Source organism: Canis lupus, chromosome 6, assembly GCF_011100685.1.
Source record: "Canis lupus familiaris isolate Mischka breed German Shepherd chromosome 6, alternate assembly UU_Cfam_GSD_1.0, whole genome shotgun sequence".
In the NCBI taxonomy this organism is placed as follows: Eukaryota; Metazoa; Chordata; class Mammalia; order Carnivora; family Canidae; genus Canis; species Canis lupus.
The window spans coordinates 62573921-62597004 of NC_049227.1; the positions used below are offsets into that span (position 1 = coordinate 62573921).

Genomic DNA, 23084 nt, shown 5'->3' on the forward strand with positions numbered 1-23084 from the left:
ATACTTTTATGCAATGTAAGGAGCCCAATGAAAATAGAATCTTACAAGTAAACTATGTGTATCCATATAAAAATAGGAAGTGACCATGGGCAGAGGTAAGATTTTCCCCCCAAATCAGCTTACAGCTTGCTCTAACTCCAGAGTTTTATACCATAAATTACAGCCACAATTATTTGTAGTTTGAACTTGAACACACATCTTTTGAGTCTAAATTTAATGTTTTTTTTCCCCACCTAAACTGCCCCAAGGCAGAAGGTGACAACTTGACCAAAGGAATACATCAAGAGTTCAGTTACTGAAACTATTGTAAAAATCAACATAACAACTTTTAACTTGCCATTTGGGGTTGGCAAGAGTATAATTAAGAGTCAGAGAACATGAATGAGTCTGGGATATTTAAACTTTTCTTTTACATATAATATTCATATACTAATAATGAAATTAGCAATAGAGGCTCTCTTTAAAAAAAAAAAAGATTTATTTATTTTTTAAGGACAGAAAGAGAGAGCGAGGGAGGGAAGGGCAAAGAAGAGAATCTCCAGCAGACTCCCTGCTAAGCACACAGCCCACCACAGGGCTTGCTCTTGTGACCCTGAGGTCATGACCTGAGCCAGAACCAAAGATTGGATGCTTAACCAATTCTTCCACCCAATCACCCTAATAATAGCTCACTTTTATTTAGTATTTTCTATGTGCTAGTCATAGTGCTAGGTTATTTAATTCTCAGAACAAGCCAAGGCCACTCACTTTCTGAGTGATAGTTTCTATTGAAGCCAGGTGATCTAAACTAAAGCCCAAAATTCTACCCATGTGTCATGCCACCTTCTTAAAACTTATAGTACCTTAAAATATATGCCATTTATCTTATGAGATTTCTTTAGGCTTCATGAGAAGCTCTATGCAAAGGTGGAACCCAAAAACCCAAAGGACCAGTTTTTTTTTTTTTTCTTTTTTTTCTGAGAACTTAGGATAGGATTAAACCTGTAGGCAATAGTCAGTGGCCTTTCCAATGGGGGAAGGAAAGGAAACTGGGGAAGGTAGTTGGATTCCAAAGATATTCCTTACACATGCTTCACTCAGCCTATCAGTTGGTTAGCTCAGAAGCTTCTGCTATTATGCTGAAGTTTAAGACCAAAATCTTAGCAGGTCTAGTCTGTTTTGGTTCTTAACTGCATCTTCAGACATACTTTGTGCCCTGGCAAAACTGTTTATTCTCAGATGCCACGCAGCTTTCCTATGATATGGCCTTTGCACTTGAGCTTGTTGGTCTACCTGAAACACTTAACTTTCACTTTTCTACCTAGTAGTTAATTCTTACTCGTTTTTCAATTCCAGGATTTAGCACAGTTCCAACACATAATAGTGCTTAGTAAAATCAACTGGTTGGGGTTTTTGTTTTGTCCTTTCTCTTTCTCAATTTACTCTTTAGTTAATGGGAAGAGATTTCTTTTCCACAGAATAGAAAATGCCTAATGATACTAACAGTCATCTTTGTAATCCTCATCTCTACATCGATATGTATAGTACTTCATACTTTTCAAAGTACTTTCACATACATATCTCATTTGTTCCTCGAGTAGACAGAGCAGGTATTACTACCTCCGTTTTACATTTATTAAATTTTAAAATCAGCGTGAGCACCGGCTATCAAATCATGAACTAGATGCTAGGCCTAAAAATACAAACAAGATTTCTGTTTTTGGCAACATTATAATCTAATGACATAGAAGGAAAAATAGGTGATATCATATGATTTGATCACTGCTATAATGGACAAAAACCACTGAAAAAGGTGCAATTTATGTTATCTTGAGAGGGGAGGCTTTGCAGAAAAGATGTGTTTTAACTGTATCTTGAAGATTGTGCATGGATGGAGAGGAGTAGATAGGAAATGGGCTCTTTAGGAAGAAGAATGTCTCTTTAAATGCACGGAAGAGGTGAAAAAATGCAATGTTTGGGCAATGGAAAGAGGAGCAGTAGGATTGTAGCCTAGGAAGTATGGGGGGATGGGAGTAGAATGGAAAGAGGAGAGGTTATGAAGATAATTGGGAAAGATTTGCATAGAACATTTATATTTCACAGCAAACAGTTTTGCTTGCTCTGTTTATCTGCAAGCACACATCTGCTTGTTTCCTTACAGGAAGCAAGTTTCTGACAAGAGAGGAGACGGCTTTCTCTAAATGATTTTTTCTTACAGATGATTGTCATTTGCTTTCTTAATTAGTGATAGTGATTATGACTTGTGAGTGTGGGTGGGTGTGGTTGGAAAGCCTGAAGAGGAACCCACAGTCTTCTCTATAGCGTGTTCACTCATAGGAGCCCGAATTGGCTAGCAGCTGCTGGTTTTATGTGAGGAACCTATCCTTGGGTCTCTGTTTCTTTGACTCACTTTGATTCAAAAATTCTTTATTATTTCTGACTGTGAGGGAGGCTCTTCTGCCTTTGGTGTTGTATCCCAGACACCCTCAGCTAAGCTGCCACACATGGAAGTATTTCTCCTGTCTGCTCCGTCTTCTCATGGAAGAGGAGTGTGGTAAGCAGCGAGTGCTGAAGGCTTTCAGATTATCCTTGTGGAACCAAAAACTGCTCTTAGCTTATCACGGGTTGCTTTGAGAAAGCTGTATTTTTTCAGGACTAGGATTTTCCACACGATTTGTAACATACCACAAAATGTTTGCTGCTTCTTGGAGGTTTTTATACCCATGCTATTTTAATTATTGATTTCCTATTTTACTAAATCTTTATAACATGTATGTTCTTTGATATCTCTCCACACTTACTATTTTGTGATATTTCTTCTAGAGTCACTAAAAAGTAAAATAGTAGATTGTGCACCCAAAGTACATTCATCTAATTAGTCTATGCGCAGTCTTCTATTTAACAAAACAAAGTTAATATTATTGCCTATAGAAAAAAACCCAACAGGATGACAACGAAATATTTGCTTATTTGTTTATAAGATATTTTTTCCATACTTACCTAGATTATTACTGCATAATTTCCAGACAGAAATGTTTATTGTATTTTTTGAAACTCATTATTTTTAAAGCTATGAACTTTGAATAAACTAGCCTCTGTAATTATAAGAGCAGTTGTTTCCTACTGACGGAATTTGTGATATATTAATATTGCAATCTATTTATTAAGTTGGAAAGTATTACTCTTTTCTTCTCACAGTCTCTCATATATGTCAGGATTAAACATGCTGGAAATAATTTATCTCCGTTATATTTCACAGACTTTAGGACTCACTCAAAAGTAAAGATGTCATATTTTCCATTCTGAAATTTGTATTATATAAATGTAGACTATTAGCAATGCTCTGTTATGTTGGGAGATTAGAGCTCTAGAATCACTGTTTAAGGTTTTTTTTTTCTGAAGTATAATTAACATACAGCATTATATTAGTTTCAGGTGTACAAAATAATCATTCAGTAATTCTGTACATTAATCAGTGCTCATCATGATAACTGTACTCTTAATCCCATTTATGTATTTCAGCCACCCCCCCAACTAACCTCTAGCAGCTACCAGTTTGTTCTCTGTATTTAAGAATCTGTTTTTTTGTCTTTTTTCTTTGTTCATTTGTTTTGTTTTTTATTTTTTTAAGATTTTAAAAAATTTATATATTCATGATAGACACAGAGAGAGAGAGAGAGAGAGAGAGGGTCAGAGACACGGGCAGAGGGAGAAGCAGGCTCCACGCCAAGAGCCCAATGCTGGACTTGATCCGGGGACTCCAGGACCACGCCCTGTCCCAAAAGCAGGCGCTAAACCACTGAGCCACCCAGGGATCCCCTGTTCATTTGTTTTGTTTTCTAAATTGCACTTATGAGTGAAATCCTATGGTATTTGTCTTTCTCTGTTAATTTCACTTAGCATTTTAACCTCTAGGTCCATCCATGTTGTTGCAAGTGGTAAGATCTCTTTTTTATGGCTGAGTAATATTCCTGTTGTGTGTGTATGTGTGTGTGTTTGTATACCACATCTTCTTTATCCATTCATCTATGAATGGACACTTGAATTGCTTCCATATCTTGACTGTTGTAAGTAATGCTGCCATAAGCATAGGATCCATACATCTTTTTGAATTAGTGTTTTCTTTGAATAAATGGTAGTAGTGGAATTACTGGATCAGATGTTAATTCTTTTAATTTTTTGAGGAAGGTCCATATTGTTTTTCTACAGTGGCTCCACCAATTTGCATTTCTGCCAGCGTGTGCAAGGGTTCATTTTTCTCCACATCCCCACCAACACTTGTTATTTCTTTTTGGTTTTGGCTATTCTGACAGGCTCTTCAGTATTCATTTCATACTTTATTTCAAAACTATTATGTGCCAGTTATTATGCTGGATCTGGGAAATAAAAAAATCAATAATCATGCTTCTGCTATCACAGAATGCACAGACTAGGAACATAGGAAATGAAGTACAGTGCAATATATTCACCAGTACAGAAGACCATTCCAGTATTGGTAACTATACCCTCAAAAGCTTTGAGCACGTGATAAACAGAGAGCATGTTCAGAGAATGGAAAATAGTCCATTGTGGCTAGAGTGTGGGATTTGGAGGAGGGAGAAGTAAAAGAAGAGTAGGTAGTGAGGGCCTGGGATTCCTAAGAAATTTGGTAAAAGGGCAACACTTTTAGTATTGCCACAAAATACACCTTTAGAAGTTTTTTAATAGTTGGAAACCATAAAAAGGAGGTTTAAGGCAACTTGTTCTTTGAAGATGAAGGATGATACAGAAGCTAGGCACAGAGAGAGGTAGCAAGAGAAAGAAGGAAAATGGAAATGTCAGTGTCACAAAAAATTGTAAGTGATCCCCAAGCCATTTTTTTTTTCAAATTTTACTTTTCAATACCCTTATTGTGACTATTGTCCTTTGTCTTCTAAGATGATGTATTTGAGGAGTTCTTCTAAATCACTTGCTTGCAGGAGGTGATAGTGGTTGTTATGTTTTTGAGGAATCTTGAATTGGAGAATTAAACTGAGAACTTGTTGGTGACTGTCTTTTTCATCTTCTTTCCTCCACACAACTTCAGTGTCTGTGTACATGTTATGTTTGACAAATGTTAAATAATGAATGAATGACAGGGAAGCCCAGTAGACTAGCGTCTTTTGTTCAGTCTCAGTTTATTCCAGAATTATGGTAAATTTTATAATTCTGCAAATTTCAAATCATGAAATGAAATCACTGGAATCCCTGGAACATAGTAACTACCCAATAAATCCTCAATAAAAGAGTGAAATAAAAATAGAAGAGGATCAAATGAAGTATATATTGAATACCTCCTGGGAATGTGGCACTAAAATATTTCCCTTATCTTCAAGACATTATCTAGTTGGAGAAATATTTCAAGATAAATGTCATGGACAGTTAAGCATTATAGAAAATAAAGGAAGGGGAAGATCCTTGTGGACTAGACTGGTATGAATAGACTTCAGGGAGTAGGATGACTCACTAAAGTTTCAAATATTAAAAATGTGGAGAGGAAAAGAAGTTGTGGAAGAACAAGGCACATGTGGGAGCTTAGTGAGATGAAATGTTCTTAATTAGCTAATTAATTAATTTTACCATATTCTCTTTCCAATCCTAGTGGATATTTAATGATGCCTTTCTGTCTTACTGCTTTTCAGGGCAATATTGGCCCTATTGGACCACTTGGACCTTCTGGAATTCCAGGCCCAATGGTATGTCTCTATTTGCATAATGGATATTTCCCTTTAATTTCTCTATGATGTCACAAAATATCACTTTTTTTTATAGGGTCTTTCCGGGAATAAGGGCCTACCTGGAATCAAAGGTGATAAGGTGATTTAAATATTTACATTATCATAGAAATAATTTCTTATCACATTTATTTTTTTTAGTCAATACAATGTATCCAATATTTTGTTTCTAAATATGAGATCTAATCTGTACTGTCAATCATACAATTTTCTCAGAAGTAGTAAAAATAGAGAAACTATTCTTCTCTAATTAATACTTACTTTTTAATATTATTATGTTTGTGTTGCTTACATGACTTTGTATGAAATTGTGCTTTCTAGGGTGAACAAGGCATTATAGGAGAGCCAGGAGAACCAGGGTATCCTGGAGACAAGGTAACTTTTTTTTTTTTTTTTTTTTACCATTAAGTTTATATAAATACAAAAATTCAGTGAAAAAGTATAAATTCTTTGAAAGGATTGGAGTAATGATTATTTTAGCTATGTAGTTTATTAGGATATGGTATCAAAACTGGTTTTACACATCTTGTTTGAAGTGATTTTCTCAAAGTTTTTAGATTAACTCTATGAATTTTTTAAGTAGTTTGTAAATAGAGGCATAGCTGCCTTTTGTGGTATAATAGCTTTCATCTTCTGTTATTCTCTTCCTGAAGGGTGCTGTTGGTGTTTCAGGACCACCAGGGATGAGAGGAAAGCCAGGGCCTTCAGTAGGTTTGAACTTTTGCTCTGCTTTTTCCAATTAACAAAGTATATATCATGGCATGAATCTTTGACACTTGTTGGTATTAGTGGAATATAAGAAGTAGGATATAAACCTACCAGTCTGGCATTCTTTCTCTTCAGTTTTAGGGTACAGTTAATCCAGGTTTTCAACTCACATTCCATTCTTCCTGCCACACCCTCATGCCAGGCCAAAACCAAGTTTCTGTGAGCCCTAAAGGTCTTGTTTGATCAGTTATGGATAGTATTTAAAGTTAACAATGGATATTTAGGGTAGAAAATACAAAATATTTTGAATAATTTAATTTTTCCAAATATCTTTCAATCCAGCATATTTTATTAAAGAAATATCATGAACTCTGCCTCTCTCTCTCTCTGTCTCTCTCATGCATAAAGTAAATAAAATCTTAAAAAAAAAAAGGAAATATCATGAAGAAAAGGTAGCATGCCACACTCTGTGGGCACAAATATTCTACTTCTTTGGCTTTTTTTTTTTTTTTTTTTTAACCTTTGGGCATCAATTAGTTGGAAAAAAAAGAGTATCTTATATTGCAGTTAACATGAAACCCAGCTCAAACTAAAATTACTAATTAAAATCACTTAAATAATGGTTAAAACATGAGTTAAAAGTATGTCTCTCTACATTGAAAGTCATAATAATTGCTATAGCTAAGATTTATTGAATGTTTACAAAGTACTGGTCACAATCCTAAGGTCTGTACCTCTAATTTAATCTTTACAAAAATCATATGAAGTTGGTACTATTATTATTCTTATTTCACAGATTAGGGAAACTGAGATACAGAGTTAAAATAATTTGCCCAAGTTTCCTTAGTTAGTTGCTGGTCACCTGGGAAAACCTAGGTAATCATATATGTCAGAGCTCAGATGCTTAGCCACTCAACACTGTGCTCAACACTGTGCCACACTGTTGTAGGATTTAATATTTTAAGATTGTTTTAGCATTTCAATATTGATTACAACTCAAGGTGAAAGTGCTTGTAGATAGAAAAAGGTAGATGAAAAATTATAATTTATTAAGGTAACATTATAACATATATTTTAAAAAGAGTGTCATTCCCTGAGCAAATCATCGTGTTTCCCTCTGTCACCTCCCATCTAAGGCTTGTTTATTTTTTGTCAGAGGAAGCAGTATTAAGTTATATGCCTCATTTTGTATGACTTCTAAAAGTGACAGCATTTCATATACATCTCTCAGGAATTATTTATCCCAAAGAACAATTCTCAGTGTCTTTTTGTCAAGTGACATGCTGTGGTAGGCTTCACTAGTTTTTTGCCCTGGACTCAGAGTTAACCTGGCCAGTCATGTACCCAGACTCATGCTCTGGAGTTGAATCTCAAAAATTCCAAAGTAGATAAATAAGGGGCATAAGAATAGGTCATGAAACTAACAAAAACCTTCTGTTTTTCAATGATTATTCTCATCATGTAACAGGAACTTACAATATCTGCAGTGGTTTGTAAAGTAAGACCCTAGACTTCTTCCATCCTCATTGTTCATAACATGAGGGTTTTCTTTCAACACACTTTCTAAGGTCAATATTATGTAATAAGTGGTATCAATATTATTGTTATACTTTACAATTGATTACTTAAGAAAACTAAAGTCATCTATCATGCTTATACAAAGTAAATCTTTTTAATGTCTCCTTTACTTTTTGCTACAGTTTATATTGATAGTATGTTTATTATAGGGCAGAGGGGATAACACTGCTCTGAGAAAGAAGAGACTTAGATTTTAATCCTAGCTCTGATACTGATTTGCTATGACCTTGAGCATTTAACCACTGTGATATTCAGTTTCTTGTTTAAACTGGGAGTCAGACTATATTATATTTAAGTTTCCTTGCAAATCTGTGACTTTTTAGTTCCCTTTCTCAGTGATGGTGCTTACCAGTATTTCTCTAGTCTAAACTAAAGGAAAGGTGGAGAGCCTGTTTCACCTTTAACATAATGTCTTAAAACTTCATATTATTTTTTCCTGGAATAAATCACCAGAAGCAACACTAATGTGATTTTTTAGGGCCGTGATACAGGGAGCATAAGGTGATAAGAGTGAGGGGTTTACTTGCCCATTTTGTACCTTTCTATATTAATAAAAAATACATTTTTAATGTCATTGGGGATTACTTTCATAGGAGTTAGTTGACCATTTTTTGTTTTATCAAGCCTTTGAAAAATATATGCATCAGACTGAAGATAGGAGAGAGACTTATGAATTAATATTTGTGAGTCTTTAGTGTCTCACTTTATCACTTGTTTGTATGTTATTAATAGAAAAAATTAGGAGATTTGACCTGGAAATCTCCTAATTTTGAACGGGGACACCGAATCTGTTATATTAAAAAGAAATTATCCAAGTTAATGCCTATCTAAATCATTTGTTCACTATCATGAAAAGAATATCAAAGTCATAAGGATGTCTTTATTTTATATCTCCTACTTTTGGTTGCTTGTTTTCTAAGATGCTGGAGTTAGTGATACTTTTCTTTCCAAATAAATCTAAGTTGTAACATTGAGAGAAGACTTACAGAATAAAAGAAAGAATGTCCTGATCTGAAAGGCTTTTAATGTTTTGCAACAGGGAATCTTTCACACTACAAGCATTTAAAATCCAGAGATAACTACCAATGAGAAGTTAAGAAAATTCTTTCCTTAGAATAAAGCAAAGACAATTATTATGTCTTTCCACATTTTTAACTAGAAGTTGTCAGTTATAGAAGTTTACTTAATCATTACTCCATTGTCTAAAATTTACCTGAAAACTCAGTTTAAAAAAAAAAAAAAAAAGACGACATTCAAGGAAACTACCAGTTGAAAAATTTCAAAATGAAGATTTATTCTGAAGAAAGTAATTTTTCCAAAATTTGTATTTTTAAACATCTGGTTGTCAATTAACTTTTCTGAAAACGAAGACCTAGGGAATCCTATTTTTCCTCAAAACCTATAAATTTAGCTTCTTGTTTGGTTTTGGCCACCAGAGGTCTCCAGTGAGAGCCCTATCTTTCTTTAGAGAAATACCATTTTAAGAATTTGACTCCTAGATACTGATTATGATGAATTATGATTTTGTTTCTTTAGGAGAACTTGAATCAAGTTTTATGTAACACTTCATTGCTTTTTTCTAGATTTGATTGCAGTAGTTATATTGTGTACTGTTTTATATCCGGATACCCGAATACTTAAGGACTGTATGAGAATGGCTTAAGTGGTTATGGAAAACTGAGCTTTACTTCTTGAATCATGGATAAACACATATTGTATCCTGTAATTGTATGTAATCTGAGACCTATTAAGTCAAATTTGAAACTCATATAGAAACTTAGTATGACAGAAATAATTTTAATTCAATAGTTTCTTGTTGTTGTTGTTTTATGAAAATAAGGGTATCAGACAACTGTCTCCTTTCATCTCTCGAGAATATGACCAGCCTTCTCCGGTTTCAGGCTTTCTGACCATTTTTCTCTCCACTGAACTTCCTCTCCAGCTCTAATTTCACGCTGTTAACCCAAATGTCAGAAAATGGCTTCAGAGATACTTAAAACAAATCCTCAACATTTTAATTTAATGATCCAAACAATCTAGGAATTTTAGGTATCCAAGAGAGAGAAGGATGTGAAAGGAAGGATTAAAGGTTACAAAATTGGTTAACATTTATTTCCAGGCACTGTGTAAGCTAAGCACCTTAAATATATTATCTCATTTAATCCTCACAATTACCCTGTTACAATGTTAGTACTTGTTATCATTATTATTTCTATTGTTAAGAAAACTGAGGCTAAGAAAGATTTAGCAGCAGGGATTTAAATCCAGATGATTCTAAATTATTAACCCAGGCGGCCTCTTGTAGTATCAAAGGAGAAAGGAATTTTCAAGGACAGTCCCAGACTCTGGTTGATTATGGAAACAGCTCCACATCTAGAGTCCCGAACTTTGTTAAGTCAAACTTTATTGCCTTATCTCTGGGTAACAGACACATATCCATGCATTTTTTTTTTTCTTGATTTGAGCACTTGACTCAATTTGTTTGTATCTCCAAGATTAGGAGTAAACATATATTACATCCACACACATTTTATTTAAATAAGTTTTCCACAGTGATGATGGTTACAAATTAAGTCCTTCTGAATGGCAGTTACAACTCTGTTTGACACAATATATTGACTGTTGTTTGCTGAAAAGTCGTTATAATTTTGTGTGGCATAATACATTGAGTTCTGTTTGCTTATTATACATCTATTTCCATTTCATATTGTATTTATTAGATTAATGCTTACAATTTTATCCCCACCCCTATTTTAGGGCCAGGTGGGTGACCCAGGACCCCAAGGACCATGTGGCCCTCCAGGACCAGAGGTAAAATGTTAGTTGGAAGATAATAAATTTGAAACAAAAGTCATAATAATTAAACTTAATTGTAAAACATGTTTTTATATAATAGGCTTAAGAAAGATTCTCATTAAAATTTACATCTTTGTAAATAGTTTGGACTAATTTTTTTTTTCTACTATAGCAAAAGGTGATCCCAAGGGAATAGAAAGGTATTAGCCACATTATAGTCCTGATTCCATCACAGCTGGTTTATTTGTTCACCACAACTATTAATAACACATACTTGGGGTATGAAATCAAATTTTGGGATAAAGTCCACTTAATTTTTAATATGAAATGCTTCTAATTTTTGCTGTATGCATATATCATTTGGATCTTATATTCTAAATAAATATAGTTAAGTCTGTAGTACATTTATCACATTTGCTTGTTTATTCTTCAAAATTTTGACTTTGGCTGAATGTTTGATGTAGAGTTTCTTTTTTTCCCTGCAAGTTCACATAGAACACATTCTAAGTTGAAACATTTGAATTTTTTTTTTTTTTAAATCAATTTATGGAGCACCTGAGTGGCTCAGTCAGTTAGGCGTCAGCCTTTGACTCAGGTCATGATCCCCACATTGGGCTCCCTGCTGAGCCTGCTTCTCCCTCTCCCTGTACTGCTCTGCCTGCTGGCGCTATCTTACTTTCTCTGTCAAATAAATAAATAAAATCTAAAAAATAAAATAAAAATCATTTTATGCATCAAAGATACATGCCACATGGAGATAAAGCTTCTAGGTGATCCCTGGGTGGCGCAGCGGTTTAGCGCCTGCCTTTGGCCCGGGGCGCGATCCTGTAATCCTGGGATCGAGTCCCGCGTCGGGCTCCTGCCATGGAACCTGCTTCTCCCTCCTCCTGTGTCTCTGCCTCTCTCTCTCTCTCTCTCTCTCTCTCTCTCTCTCTGTCTATCATAAATAAATAAATCTTAAAAAAAAAAAGCTTCTGAAGCTCACTCTAGTTCAGAAATATAAGCCAAAAAATACATGTACATACACATATAAATACACAGACACATCTAATTCAGAATCATAGATACAGTAGTAAAGCTAAGAAAATGAATTTGGCTTCAGAATAAATCAGAGCAATGAACAGTGTCAGAGCAGTAGATGGAATTTCTAGAAATAGCACTCTACCAATGTTTTCTCCCTCTCTTGGTAAACCATAAAATCTACTTCTTACCCTGCAGCTCTTCCAGGGTTGGCTGATTTCTTCAGCAAATGCCTATTCTTACTTACTGTCTCATTTAAAAACACATTGGATATAGATAAAAAAAATCCAAAAAACTCTGTTTACCTAGTTTTATTAATAAGGAGATAAAATACAGCAATATATTGATGTTCGCATTCTGGGAAGAAGGAAATTGTTTTGAGAAACTGAAGCAATTGTTAACAGATAATTAAAATAGTAACTAACACATTAATATGTTTATATCTTTTATGAGCCTGTATGCTTTTAATAATTTTTTCATACAAACCTCCCTGGAATGACTTCTGTTTACCTGTCTTCTCATACTGAGGATACAGAACCTAATTTGTTTTTTATTACCTTTAAAGATTATTATTATGAACATAGATTGTTCTGTTGTAACTTTTGTTACAGATAGGATATATGCTAGGGAGTACAGTGTCACCTCCTTTTTACTTGGTTGGAATAATTTTCTTCTTTTTCCTAAAGCCAGGATAAAGGATCCATGGGCTATGTTTTTACTTACTACTTGGTCTTCCAGAGATGTTTCTTTGTTCTCTGTTGCCTTTGAGATTTTATGATTTGCAATCATCATTCAAAACATTGTCTCATTGTGTTTGATTTCTGCACTACTAAGGTCCTGAGCTGACCCTTGTCAGACTAGTCTCATTCTACTTGCTTACCTGCATTAAATGTTTTCATTGGGCCAAAGATGTAACCTGTATTCATCTAACTGGTAGAGGGTTGTTTTGGAAAAGGAGTCTAATCTAGAGAGCATAAGTTTTTTTAATCATAAAAATGTTATGTGTAGGCAGTTGTTATATATAAGGCAACCCTTTTATCCAAATCCTCCTCAACATTAGACTTTTGGTAGAATTGCAGATCTAAGAATTTACAATAGTATGTTTATTATATCAAACCTGAAATTTCTACTTGCGCAGTAGATTAATTTTCTCAGGGTTTTTAAAAAATATTTTTATTTATTTATTCATGAGAGACCTAGAGAGAGAGGCAGAGAGACACAGGCAAAGGTAGAAGCAGGCTCCATGCAGGGAGCCTGACATGAGACTCCATCCCAGGACTCCAGGATCACGCCCTGGGCTGAAGGTGGCGCTAAACTGCTGGGGCTGCCCAGATAGGGAGTTTTATATGTTGTGTTAAATGTAGACTTTATCCTGTAGGCAGTGATCAAAGATTTTTAAACAAGGGAATGAAATGATCAGACTTGTGTTTTCAACATACATGTGGTAGCGAGAGCAACAGTAAATGAGAAGGAGAGGGGGAAAGGTGACAAAACTAATTAAAGGCTATTTACGAGGATAATGCAAGGCCAGGCTATAAATGATGAGGGCCTGTTACAATAGAGAAAACATGGTTTCAAGAAATAATTAGGATATACAATTCATAGCCCTTGAACCGCTCAATTAAGTTCATTTAGTTTGTGTAAGAAAGGAGTAAGAGACAATTTTAATGTTACTTGCTTGAAGAGTTGGGTAGAATGTGGGATAACCTAAAAATAGAGAATAAAAAAAGAACGAAGAAGATATTTAGAGGTGTGGATAGAGATAATGTGTTGGTTTTGAATTTGTTAGGACAGCAGTGTCTGTTGGGCATAAAAGAAATTAGTCTGATCAGTGTATAAAAACTATAGGCCTGAAACTCAGGACTAGAGATAAACATTTGTAATTATCCACACAGTGGTATTAGATAAAGCAGTTGTAACAGATGAAATCATTTAAGGAGAGTATATGAAACAAGATTCAAAAATACTGCACCTGGACACTTGCCCCCAGAAAGCTACATTTCCTATTTATAGTGCAATTAAGCTTAAAATTAATAATATAAGAGCCATAAGATAAACTTTGGTAACTTAAAAACATACAGAAAAGAAAACAAATCACAATGGAAATTGGAAAATATTTAGAACTGGATGAGAACAAATCATTTTTTTAATTTTTAATTTTTGAGAACAAATCATTATAAAAATTTGAGTGTTAGACCTAAAGCAACAACTGGGGGGAAATTCACATTTCTGTACAAAGCAAGAAAGATCAAGAATAAATAAATTGTGCATAGCACAAATGTAGGAAATTTTTCACAGGGAGAAGGAAGTTAAAAGAAAAGAAATAGGGTAGATTCTGTTTTCTCTGTAAGTAGGAGGCAATCGCAAGAGTAAGAGGACTGTGTGTGCAGAAAGAGGGCACTTGAGGCAATCTCTGAAGAGTAAATGGAGGAGTAGCTGGAGACTTATAAAATAATTTCTGAGTTGTATTAAGAACTCAGCTGAGATTGAAAAACCAGCTTCTCAGAACTTCCTACTGGCTGAAATAGTAAAACATGATCAGTTATATGAATCTCTTCTTCCTTGTATAAAAAACACATTAATTGTTCAAAAGAAGGGCAACAGTTCATGGTATTGTGTGATTTCCATCTTTCTGTTTACATTAATGATGTCATAATGCCAAAATACAATTCAGTAAAAGTAATCCTATTAGGGGCCAAAATGATGACACCTAGGTTTATACTTCTGTGATAGCTTTTGTTAATTATTGGGTGAGAAAAGATTGAAGTTGGTATCTGAAAAATAACCTATTTATCTCTGTGTTAATGGTCTTACTCATGTCTTTCACGTCCAGTGAGTATCCCTATGATCATTACTTTAAACTCTCTATCAGGCATGTTACTTATATCTGTTTCACTTAAATCTCTGGCCGTGGACTTGTCCTATTCTTTCACTTGGGATAAATTTCTCTGTCTTCTCATTTTTTCTAAGTCTCTGTGCCTGTTTCTCTGTGTTAGGAAAGTCAACTACGTCTGCTGTTTTGGAGGGTAATGGCCTTATGAAGAAGAGGTCCTGAATTGCCCTGCTGTGTGGTGTACCCTGTTCCCCAGGGTCTGGTACTTCCGAAAGTGTTTCCAGAGTATGTGTGCTTTGCTGTTTTGTCCTGACTGCTTTATCCATCAGGCCAGTCATCTGCAGAAGCTCTGTTTGCCTATTGTGAGGAGTGTTTGGTCCCTGGCCTGAATGTGGCACAGTTTTAACTAGGTGTTTGTGAAATGAGACCTGTTGCCACTGCCACTGGAACTGATGCTCTGCAAACCCCCACACTGGGAGATGCAATGTGAGCAGGAGTTTGGGCTGATCTTATAGGGGAAAGGTCTGTGGGCACTGAAGCAAGCATGCCTGGGAGAGGTGATTCCACTGGAGCACAGCATGGCAGGGTTTGGTGTAAGCAAGTTAGGTAGAGAGTACTGGACTGTGCTGGTTTCTGAGGTGCGGGGTGGGGGGTGGGAGAGAAATGGCTGTAGCCAGTTATTTTGTTCCCAGAGGGGTCTTTCCATGAACACTGCCTCATTGGGACATGTTCTGAGATGAACAAATAGCCTTCGGACTGTTTGCCCCAGGCATTCTTCAGATTGCTGTTTCCATGCTGTATGTCAATGGGCTGTTTGCCTGCCTTCTCTCCAAGATCAGAGCAGTGCCCTCTGGGATCTATCCCAGACATACTTACTGACCTTTAAAACTCCAGACTTTAAGCCCTGCTGCTTGCAAGAACTCACAAAATTTGGCCCCCTCACTTTCCAAGCCATTGCTGTGGGATTCATTTTCTCTCTCTGCTCCTCTGTGTGCTAGTCTGTATCTCACCCTTCTCCACAATTGCAGCTCCCTCCCCACCACATCAGCCTTAATCCATTTCTTTAGAAAACCACATCTCTGCACTTTCTACCTTCTTTGACGTGGCCTTTTCTCTACCTTTAGTTGTGGAGTTTGTTCTGCCATTCTTCAGGTCAATTTCTGGGGGTATTTAGGAGGAGTTAATAGTTATCTAGTTGTATTTGCAGGACAAGGTGAGCCTAGGGTTCTTCTCTGCCACCATCTTCCCTCCTTCATATCACATCTTTATCCATTCACCCATCAAATAAAATATTTTTAGATTGTTTCCATAACTTGCCTATTGTGAATAATGCAGTGAACATAGGAGTGTGTATATCTTTTTAAGTTAATTGTTACGTTTCTTCAGACAAATATCCAGAAGTAGAATTGCTTGATCATATGGTTGTTTTATTTTTAATATTTTTGAGGAAACTTTATACTGTTTTCTGAAGTGGCTGTACCAATATACGTTCTCACAAAGAATGCACAAGCATTCTCTTTTCTTTACATTCTTGCTAACTCTTGTTATTTCTGATCCTTTTGATAATAGTCATTCTAACAGGTGTGAAGTGATACCTAATTGGGGTTTTGATTTGCATTTCTCTGCTGAGTAGTGATGTTGAATACCTTTTCATGTACCCACTGGCCGTTGTATGTCTTCTTTGGAAAAATATTTGTGCAAATCCTCTGCTCATTTTTTAAAAAAGATTTTCTTTATTTATTCATGAGAGGCACAGAGAGAGAGAGAGGCAGAGACACAGGCAGAGGGAGAAGCAGGCTCCATGCAGGGAGCCTGATGGTGGGACTCGATCCTGGGTCTCTGGGATCACGCCCTCGGCTGAAGGCAGCGCTAAACTGCTGAGCCACCCAGGGGCTGCCCCTCTGCCCATTTTTTAATTAGACGGTCTTTTAGTTATTGAGTGTATTTATGAGTTGCCTTTTCAATTTTCTTTTTTTTATTGTTTCCCACTTACTTTAGCTTTTGTTGCCTGTGCTTTTGGTGTCTTATCCAGGGAATCATTGCCAAGACAGGAGCTTTCTGCCTGTTTTCTTCTAGCAGTTTTATGGCTTCAGGTTTTATATTTAAGTCTTTGATCCATTTCGAGTTAATTTTCTTGAGTGGTGTAAAATAGGGTTCTGTTTTCATTCTATTACTTGTGGATATCCAGTTTTCCCAGAACAATTTATTGAAGAGACCATCTTTTCCCCATTGTGTGTTCTTGCTACCCTTGTCAAAAATTAGTTGACTGTATGTGCATGACTTTATGTCTGGGTTTTCTATTCTGTTCCATTGGTCTATAGCCAAAGCATTCCTGAGAAAGAGGAACGAAGCTGGAGAAATCACATTCCCTGATTACAAGCTATATTACAAAGCTATAGTAATCAAAACAAATGAAATTTTGGTACATTAAAGCTTTTATGTGTTATGGTACTTTGGTACCTATGAAGTAATACTACTTTATGGTATATTTTAATATCTGGAAAGGCTATAAGTTCTCTTACCTTTACTTTTTTTAGCGCTTTCATGGCTATACTTACTTATTTTTTACATATATACTTTAGCATCAACATAACTAGCTTCACAAAAAAATTATTATTTTTGTTGATTTGTACTTAATGGATTAATTTAGGGAGTAGTGACATTTTTATGATATTGGATCATCCAGTCCAAGAATAATGAATACCTTTAATAAAGGTATGTTCAAGTCTTGTTCAAGTCTCCTTTTGTGTTTTTAAGGGATATTTTGAAGTTTTCCTCATGAAGGTTTTGTACATATAGATTTATTTTATTAAATTTGTTCTCAAGTATCTTTTGTAGCTATTGTAAATGGGATTTTTCTAACAGGTTTTTGTATAGATATGGAGAGTTTTGATTTCTGAATGTTAATTTTACATCCTGGTACCTTAATAGTTTCTTATCTTTGAGTTAATTTCGCCATTGATTTTCTAAAGTTTTCTAGACATACTCTCATGTAATTTTTAAATAGAGATCCTTTTAGTTCTTCTTTCTCAGTTCTCATACCTGTAATTCAATTCTCATTCTAATGACATTGTAATACTTCCAGTACAATGTTGAAGAATTGGAAGCAGTGTTCATCTTTGCCTTGTTCCTGATCCTAATGGAAGTACTATAGTGATCACTCATGAAGTAAATTCTGGCATTAGAATTAAAATATGCTTATATTTTATTATGTAAAGAAATATTTATTAGTTTCTATTGCTTGAGTGATTTCTTTAGTCAGGAATGGTTGTTATATTTTTTAAGTATTTGTTATATTTTCAACATCTATGGAGACTATTATATTTTTTTTTTAGATCTATTTGTATGGTATAGTAACAGATTTTCTATTAACTATTTTCCATATAATGGTTATTCTGTATAGTGTCTATGTATTGACTATTTCTACATAATGACTAGTTTCTGTTGCAGTTTTTAAAAAAATTCTACTTGATCGTGGTATATTATTTTCCTGATATAATGCTAATGCTACTAATATTTATTTGTATTTTTGCATCAATAATTGTAGGTGATCTTGATCTATAATATTCAATCTTTTTTGGTACTTTGTCAAGCTTAGGTATTAGTGTTATACTTATTTCATCAAAATAATTAAGAAGTCTTCATTTTTAGTGCTCTGTAGTAATTCATGGAGCATTGAGACTATCTTATCTATTAGGTTTGGTGGAATTCCTCTGTGAAACCATCTGGAATCAATGCTTTTCTATAAGGTAGTTCCTTGATGAATTTTTCTATTGCTTTGAAAAAAAATTAACCTTTTTAAGCTATCTCTAATGGGATTAGCTTTGTTGAATTGTCCTTAGGAAATTGTCTGTTTCATCTAGGTTTTCAAATTTACTTCCATGTAAATCCATAAAATAGCCTTATGATTTTTAATTTTTTTTTGTGATTGATTGAAATGATTATTTCCCATATGCCATTACATTTTAAAAATATTTACATATGTGCTCATCCTTTTTTTTTTCTTGGTCAGGAAAGAAAGGTAAAATCTTATAAATTATGTATCTCTTTCTGTGAAGATGATCTGCTTATATTTCCAAATTGGAAGGGCCCCATGTGAATGCATAGGGCTATTTTTTATTTTCTTTTAATTATAAAGGAAAAGAGGGCATTTGCCAAATCAGTGATTACCAAATCAATTACCAAATATAGAAGGGCTTAGTAATCTGCTGTATTAATGATACAACATCTGACATAGCATCTCCAACTGGGGCTGTGGTAGTCTGCAGTCTATCTCCACAATCTACCTGATGTCTGCAGGTGGTAGTCTGGTGAATTAAACAGTAGGTCTGATAGAAACCACCACCCATGCATATTTTAGATTTTTAATCTTGGCAGGGATCTCTGACATTCTCTCTACACAATATGATTGGCAGTCATCTAGATATGATTGTCTGATCCTTAGAACCCAAAGGTCTACCTAACTATAGGAGTAGCTCTTCCTTTTAAGCTCTTCTTTTGACAATCCGGTTCTAATTATTTTTAAAAAATATTTTATTTATTTATTCATGAGAGACATAGACAGAGACACAGGCAAAGGGAGAAGCAGGTTCCACACAGGGAGCCTGATGTGGGACTCAATCCCAGGACTCCAGGATCATGACCTGAGCCGAAGGCAGATGCTTAACCACTGAGCCACCCAGGTATTTCTAATTATTTCTTTTCAACAGATCTTTTTGAGATATTCATTATATTCTTATTACTAAAAAAAAAAAAAAATGCTGAAGTCCATAGATTTGATCTTGACTTCAAGGAACTTATATTCAAGAAATCATTTTCAAAAAAAAAAAAAAAAGAAATCAATATTCAATTCAGATTATGTCAACACCTCCACTGTCACCATCTGTCTTTTTTCCCAGACATCAAAATTAATTATGTTTGATCAAATGAAAAATTAGAAGTCCGTTAATTCTTTAAAAGTCTAGAATTAGTTTATTCCCCAGAGAAAATTGTAAAATAGCGAAATAACTTGATTCCTACAGCCACTGGTCTTCCTATGTTCTTTCCCTCTTCAGCATGAATTCTTGTCCATCTCAAATAACCGGTGTTTCTTTTCCTATCAAAGGAAGACCTGATATATTTAAATGTATTTTAAATATTAATATTAATATTTAAATATATTTAAAGACCTGATAAATATATTTTACTTCAAGCAGTAAATAGCAGAACAGCTAACTTCAATACAATCCCCTTTCAAGGATATTTACATTTTAACACCAAACAGACCTGAACTTAATGCAATGAGTCTTGAATTGTAGAATTTAGGGTGCTGTTTAGTGAGCTGGGAAAGATTTTTAGAAACTTTGATGCTCCTCAAATTAATCATACCGTATAAGTTGTCATCTATATTACCAATAAGACAAAACAAGACTGGCCAGTATTTCTTGCTAGTAACTTCTAGTTCAGAAGCTTGCATTTTCATAAGTCAGTGAAAGCAAAGCACTCTGAAACTTTTGTTATAAATGCTGTTATTTGTCATGGACATTGAAGAGATTGTTCATCATTAAAGATCATATGAACAAATTTCACTTCAGTCTATTATTTCAAACTGTTTTTTCTTGCTTCATAATGTTTTACTTATTCTAGGCAAGTAAAATTGCTATACCAGAGAAGTAAACATATCTGTGCTTTTAGCCCTTTCCAGAATTGTAAATATTAGAGATGTCCCAAAATGCATCACATACTTTAAACATAAGATTACATTTTTTTCCATGCTAGTTCTTTGCTTTTAACAAAAACACATGGAAAATACTGTACATGAATCTTCTCTATTTCTTTAAGCATAGTAAGTGTCAGTTTTGAGCACCAACCCCATGCTTTCTCCCAGTTCTGGCAGCAGACTACCTTCAAATGTGGTAGTAGGATAGTTAGAATGTTTGTTGATTCAGCTGTTAGACTGAACTACTGAGATTGCCAAATCATTGAATTTTGGATGATGTACGTGGTAAGTGGGGCCAAGTGTTGACTACAAAAATGAGCTGAGACCACCAATCACAGAGATACCAGAAATGGCCAAGCAGTGGGTCCTTTTTTTTTCTACTAAGATGGTCTTCACTAGAGACAAATAGCAGAGTTCATTTGGAGAGTCTGCTCATATCAAAGGCATGCCTCTAAATGTCCATTTTAACACCATAGTGAACTTAACTTGAATAAGCCAGCCTACGTAAGATCTACATAGATCTTAGTCCAGTTGGGTTTCCTTTACTTAAACCAGTTACTTCTTCATTATCTTTCATCACTTGGATTTGGTTGAGTAATTTGATGTTTTTAGTTGTTACTCAAAACCTGGTGCTGAAAGAAAATATGATTAAATCAGTCAATAACAAATCATTTCTTTAGTTCCTACTGTGTACAAAGCTATGCCTAGTAAACACTGTAGGATATCCACAAAACTAACATATTGTCCATAATTTAAGGCAATTTATAGCAAATTAGGAAAAATCAAGATATATACATTTACTGTTAGATAATCTTAAAGGCATCATGTAAGAAATAAGTAGTTACTATAGTTCATTATTAGTAGAGAAAGATTACCATGAGATGGAGGAATTAGGGAAGGATTTAAAGAAAAGATGGATCTTGAATTACATTGTTGATGAATAAATGGCAGGGCATTCCAGGTGGGGTAAATCATATGCACAGAGCCTAGACATCTAGCTGATATGCATAATGGGTTTATAAAACAGTAAATGAAATGGACTAGCTGACAGATTCCTGGTATAGAGTGATAGATAAGGTTGTAAAACTAGGTTGGTGTCAAATATAAGGTCTTTGATTCCAAGTGATATCAAGACAGAGGCTTCAGTAGCTAGGTAGTCAAGCCTAATATTACAATTGTTGCATTGTGAAAAAATATGGAACCTGCCCCCAATCTCCCAAATGAACAAGCTGAATTTTTATTGACTTGCCTGGTTTCTGCCCATAGTGCTCACAAATTTCTGTCCTTTCATACTCACTGTAGGTGGGAGTCTCCATAACAGTTGAATGTAAGGAGGCTGACTCTTCTACCTATCCAGAATGAATCTTTGTACTATTTGTTGCTATTACTAATAGTACTTAGTACCATTGTTCTATTGAGGTAGACCTGAGTTTGCTCACTAGATTGATGAAGAAATCTTCCCACCCAGAAGAGAGTTAGCAACAATGAAGACAACTGTCTTTGAAGATATTTCCTGCTCCTAGCACTTAGCCTATAGCCATCTCCTCTAATTCCTCCTTTTAGCAGGCAGCAAAGTAGAGGATCATTTATTGCCTGGTTGACCATGCAATTTGGTTAACATGTTCACTGCCTATTCTCATGGACTTTCCTCAAATCTCATTAATCATCTGATAAGGCCCTCATACTTCCTCTTTAAAGGAAAGCTGTGTCTCCATCAGTATCCCATTCTTATCACCAGAATTGTCAGAGACTGTAAAGGATCTGAAATTTTATCCTATTTCCAAGCCAGCAAGTTAGCCTGATAGTTTCACAGATTTTGTTAGAAGATGCAAGACTTCTGGGACAGAGACAAAAGACAGTTTATTATTCTTAATAGCCATTTCCAGAGTAAAAGCATTTTTGCCATGATTCACGGAGCCTTACTTTTCATGGGATGATGTGAAGAGGGCTAGATGACATTTGCATATTGCAATGGTTGTATTACATAAGAGTAACTTTGAACTTAGAGAAACAATCTTTTATAATGGTTAGTGACAAAAAAAAATAATAATGTGTTCCAGAAAGAGATTATTATATGGACAGTAAGCATTCCTGCCTTTTGCTACAGAGGGAGACACTATGGCCATCTTTTCTATATAGAAATCTCTGAAAAGACAGGCTGGAATGATGCATAGTCAGTATCTCATTTGTATAATGTACTGAAATGCAAGAGACTATGGAGAATTGTATGCCAGCAGCATGTTAAGTTAAATATTAGAGGTATAAAGATGGATAAGATATATTCATTTTCCTCTATGAGCTCACATTTTATTGGAAAAAAAGAAACTCTTAATTACAATATAGAGTCATTGGTACTGTATGGCTATATTAGAGTTCTGTATGAATATAAAGGAACAAGCTACTGATTCTGTCTAAGGGGAACCATGAAAAGCTTCACAGATTATGTTATATTTGAGTTGGCAACAAATTATATGATGAGGGAACCTGGAGTAGGAAGTGAAAGAAGACTTCCAAGAAGTATGGTTGCTTGAGCAAAGACTTAAAGAAATAGCAGTTTTCAAATGGAAACAGAGGGAAAGGGTATTCCAGCACAGATATACGAGGAAGCTAGGTATATTTAAAAAACTGCAAATAATTCAATGTTTTAGTCAAGCCTGTTTCCATTAAAAATGACAAAACCTACCTAAAATAGTCTTAAGCCAAACTCAGGATTGGCTGA

The 23084-nt window shown here is 34.9% G+C and overlaps 1 protein-coding gene across 5 annotated transcripts in view; it reads left to right on the forward strand.

Annotated features, from left to right (window-relative positions):
• COL24A1 (collagen type XXIV alpha 1 chain) overlaps window positions 1-23084 on the forward strand; it is a 387148-nt gene that overhangs the window by 100297 nt on the left and 263767 nt on the right. For all 5 annotated transcript variants that reach the window (XM_038541487.1, XM_038541490.1, XM_038541491.1 and 2 more), the window contains exons 16-20: window positions 5640-5693; window positions 5770-5814; window positions 6054-6107; window positions 6386-6439; window positions 10776-10829. In XM_038541487.1, the coding sequence (XP_038397415.1) occupies window positions 5640-5693; window positions 5770-5814; window positions 6054-6107; window positions 6386-6439; window positions 10776-10829 (261 nt within the window). The remainder of the gene's footprint in view (window positions 1-5639; window positions 5694-5769; window positions 5815-6053; window positions 6108-6385; window positions 6440-10775; window positions 10830-23084) is intronic.